The sequence below is a fragment of the Rhodamnia argentea genome, chromosome 6 (assembly GCF_020921035.1).
Source record: "Rhodamnia argentea isolate NSW1041297 chromosome 6, ASM2092103v1, whole genome shotgun sequence".
NCBI classification, from domain to species: domain Eukaryota; kingdom Viridiplantae; phylum Streptophyta; class Magnoliopsida; order Myrtales; family Myrtaceae; genus Rhodamnia; species Rhodamnia argentea.
In genome coordinates, this window is record NC_063155.1 from 13,142,098 (window position 1) to 13,146,157 (window position 4,060).

General features: G+C 42.0%; 1 protein-coding gene across 1 annotated transcript; it reads right to left on the minus strand.

Annotated features, from left to right (window-relative positions):
* Window positions 1-1,479: 1,479 nt before the first annotated feature.
* On the minus strand, window positions 1,480-3,346 carry LOC115731461 (cytochrome P450 94A2-like). The gene is made up of 2 exons (XM_030662129.2): window positions 2,516-3,346; window positions 1,480-2,348 (listed from the first exon to the last, which is right to left on the minus strand). The coding sequence occupies exons 1-2, from the start codon at window positions 3,290-3,292 to the stop codon at window positions 1,572-1,574; spliced, it is 1,554 nt and encodes a 517-aa protein (XP_030517989.1). The 5' UTR covers window positions 3,293-3,346; the 3' UTR covers window positions 1,480-1,571.
* Between the last annotated feature and the right edge of the window lie 714 nt (window positions 3,347-4,060).

A 4,060-nucleotide genomic window follows, 5' to 3' on the forward strand; every position in this document is an offset into this window, starting at 1 on the left:
AGTTTTTGACTATGAGCAATCAACGAGAAAATGTTAGAATATTAAATAATAAAACATGCTTTTGTTTAATGGTTTAGATTTTTTTAACAGTTGACAGTAGAATAATAAAAGTTTACATGGTATTAGATCATGATATTTTCAGTACAAATATTTCCAAGAACCTTGTATGCCTCCATTATTACATATTTCTGCGTGAGTTTTTCTAGAATAACAGTCTCTAGTCTACTGTGAGAATAATAGCATATTGTGAGGCATAAATTCTTGAAAGAGTGGACAACACAATAATTTATGATTATATGCTATTTATTTTTTGTGGCCCAAAATAAAATGTTATTCTCGCAAAAGATTAAGGACAACCACTTAATCATTTCTCATTTTGCGCTTAGTATTAGGCCAAAGTCTAGTTTGCACATAAGAAAGAGTGTTGGAATATTTAAATATCAAAACCCCATGCATCTCACAAATTAAGCTTTTAAAAAAGTTGATAGTAGTCCCACAAAATATCTGATCATATGATACATTGAGTAAATCAATTGTTATATTAATTGAATAACTGTCAAGCTGCCATAGAGTGGAATCCCACTCATATTTGCACGAATATATCATTCGGGAAAATTGCAGGTGGTCAATAAATACCACAAAATGACGGCAACATGATTGTTTCGAGGAAAATAAGAAATTTCATTTATTAAGTGCTTCATGATACGTTTGAGTGGACAATGTGATATTCCAAAAGCATGTAAATAATATGTTGATGCCCACCTTTCGCTCTGTGGGATCTTTAGTTTTCCATTCGTGATCTCATGATTCGAACGAAGACCTGTCTTTCCCACACATGAAATAAATTACGTTATGCTTTAGTGAAGCCATATTGCGTATTGATGATATCACAATCTTTACTCGTGAACAATAATTTATTTTTTTCATTTCAAACAATGTATAATTACGAATGAAACAACAACAACAATAATAATACTATTATTATTATAAGTAATAGTAATGTATGGAGGAAACTATTAGACATGACATGACGATGGGAAATGCTTTTGCACCTAGGTGAGAAACCCCAAAGCGTGGCGATAATTTTGAAATACAGCCTATAACACTAATTTTATATGATACGGATTATAAGTAATTCATTTGTTACATAAATCACGATGATATATCGTTATTGATATGGATAGTTATGATCCAAAACATTAATCGATTATCTAAATTTATAGTGATAAATGTAGGTTGTGGACACTTACCAAAATAAATAAAAAATGTAGGTTGTGGATTATATCGTTACGCAATTCATGTATTTGAAGTAAATCCTAAAAGTGATTATGGGGTTGGAGATTCCTTTTGGATTTGTCATTAGAGTGCGTAGACACCCTACTCTCTTTTTTTTGTTGGCGGAACACCCTAACCTAATTAGACATGCTTCCTAAGGTACTTTCTATGTCGAAAAAAAAAAACAAAGTACATTTTCAAACATGCTCATAGGAATCGCACTTTCCATTATCATAACGCAATTATTACACACCAAGCCACAAAACCTCCATGCACGAATCCCTTGTGGAGGTTTCCTACAATAATCCACTTCTCTCCTGAATCCTCACCGGGAACCCATCCTTCATCTTTGACGTCAAGTCGGCCCAGTATGCTGGCTCGGCCCCCTTCTCCATTGCCGGCACCACCCTGAACCTCCCGGTCACGGCGGCGACCACCCTCTTCATCTGGAGGAACGCCATCTCCTTCCCCAAGCAAATCCTAGGCCCCGCTTGGAACACCGGGTACTCGTACGAGTCCCGCCCCACAAAGCCCCATTTCCCTCCTCCACCCCCTTCCACCAGCCACCTTTCCGGCCTAAACTCAGGCCAGTCTGAGCCCCACAGCTCCGGCAGCCTCCCCATTGCATAAGGATGGTACACCACCCTTGTCCCCTTCTTCACCCACGTCCCGTCAGGCAAAATGTCGTCGACGGTGGCTTCCTTGGTGTCGACGGGAACAGGAGGGTACAGCCTCATGCTCTCACACAGCGAGGCGTGCGTGTACACCATGTCCTTGGTCTCCTCATAGACGGCCGACAGTGTCCCGGTCATCTCTGCAATCTCATCGAGTATCTCTCTCTCCACTCGCGGGTTCTGTGAGACGAGCCAGAAGAACCACGTCAACGCGGCCGAAGTGGTGTCCCGGCCAGCGTGGATGAAACTGATGACAATGTCGATCACAAAGTCCTCGTCGGAGTGGCCCGACATCAAGAACCGAGACAGGATGTCGAGCTCGAGCTCGACCTCTTGCGAGCGACCCTCTCTTATCTTCTCTTTCTTCTCTCTTATGAGGTCTCTCGCAAAGCCTCGCACCTGAAACATAGTATACGCATCAGTCATACAGTCATCCCACGGATCAATGACAATCGAAGAAGTGAGAAGTGAGATTTCTTTAGCATTCAAATGCAAAAGCTGTCATGACTTCACTCATATTGCTATAAGTTGGTCACATCATGTCAGCGATGTATGAGGTACCGTACCTGAGAAACTGCCTTCTTCAGACGCTTCTCCGAACCCACGCAGAGAAACCTCTTGAGCTTCCATATGATGGGCAAGATCGAATTCAGCCTTCCACTGCTGATCATGACTGCTTCTTCGAATGCTTCAGCGAACTGGGCTTGCGGAAGGGAGGGAAGAAGATACGCTGGGTCGTACCCGAAAGCGATCTTGCATATGTTGTCGAACGTGAACCGCTGTAGGATGTCCTGCAGGTCGAGCACGGCGCCGGTCTTGGCAGCAGAGGCAAGGATGGGGACGAGGCGTCCCAACAGCTCGGCGTCCACCACATGCTCGACGAACTTGCGCAGGGACTTGCGGTTGAACTCATGGCTCGAGACCTGCCGCTGGAACTTCCAGGCATCGCCATTGATGTTGAATATGCCGTCGCCGAGGAAGTCGCGGAGGCTGCAGCGGAGGAGCTCTCCCTTCGGGTAGATGCAGAAGTGGGTCTTGAGGATATGCCGAACGCTGGAGGGGTTGGCGGTGAAGACCTGGCGCTGGCCGAAGAAGCGGTTGAGGACGAAGGTGGCGGACGGGGAGAGCTTGATCATGTCGGAGAGCCACTCGACACGCCGCTCACGGTTCGCGTAGATCGCAAAATAAGAGCCAATGATCGGATACGATTTTGGGGGGAGATTGTTAGCGGGTGATGATGGTATTTTCTTCTTGTGATGAGTGATGGAATTCTTGCTGGTGAAGAGGATTGAGAAGAGAGAGAGGATGAGGAGGAAGAAGGAGAAGAGCAGCTCGGCGAACATGGTTGTTGCTTGTCTTGACGTCTCAATCTCTCTTGTTAGTTCAATGCAGTAGACTGAGACTGGGGAGCGAGCTATAAATACACGAAGATATATGAACTAAAAACAAAATAGTGCGAACTTCTAGTCTAATGGCAACGCTTATCACGTGATTTTTCTTTTGGTACTGGACTAGTTGACGATTAGTTTGCATCGGAGGTGCTAAACAGGTAGGTCGGGTATGGTGCCCGACCCATACTAGTCCATTTTCATGTAGTACAAATCTAGTGATTTATACCCAACTCAATCCATACAAAAAAATAAAAATAAAAATAATCATACCCAACCAGACCAGTCCATTATTACTCAAGCACTTTTATATTTAATTAAATCATGGAATATTTACTTATTATAATTTCTATATTTAGCTAAATGGATTGTAAATGGGTTTAAAGATAAACCCATTTACAACCCACATATAATTAGGCTTAAAATTCACATTAATAACCCATATGGGTTTTCAACCTACATTGACATCTCTAGTTTATATCACTAAAAATGCTCATGTTATCCTCTGTTTGGGGTTGGAAGATCCACCAAACTCCATCTCTGATTGGTGTATTATGGACATCACTCGTTTTTGCTGTTAGTTAAATTTAGGGTTTTGTTAGCATAATAGTTTTGGGTGACTTGAAGAATAATAGTATATTGTGAGCCAAAAGTTCTTAAAAGAATGGACCCCATAATAAGTTTTAATTAATTATTTTTTTCTCAAAATAAACTGTTAATCTT

Excerpts from the sequence above, each read along its gene's own strand:
- LOC115731461 (XM_030662129.2), bottom strand. The coding sequence starts at position 3,292 with ATGTTCGCCGAGCTGCTCTTCTCCTTCTTCCTCCTCATCCTCTCTCTC. Across the intron at positions 2,349-2,515 it reads TGAAGAAGGCAGTTTCTCAG|GTGCGAGGCTTTGCGAGAGA; the intron begins GTACGGTACCTC and ends ACTATGTTTCAG.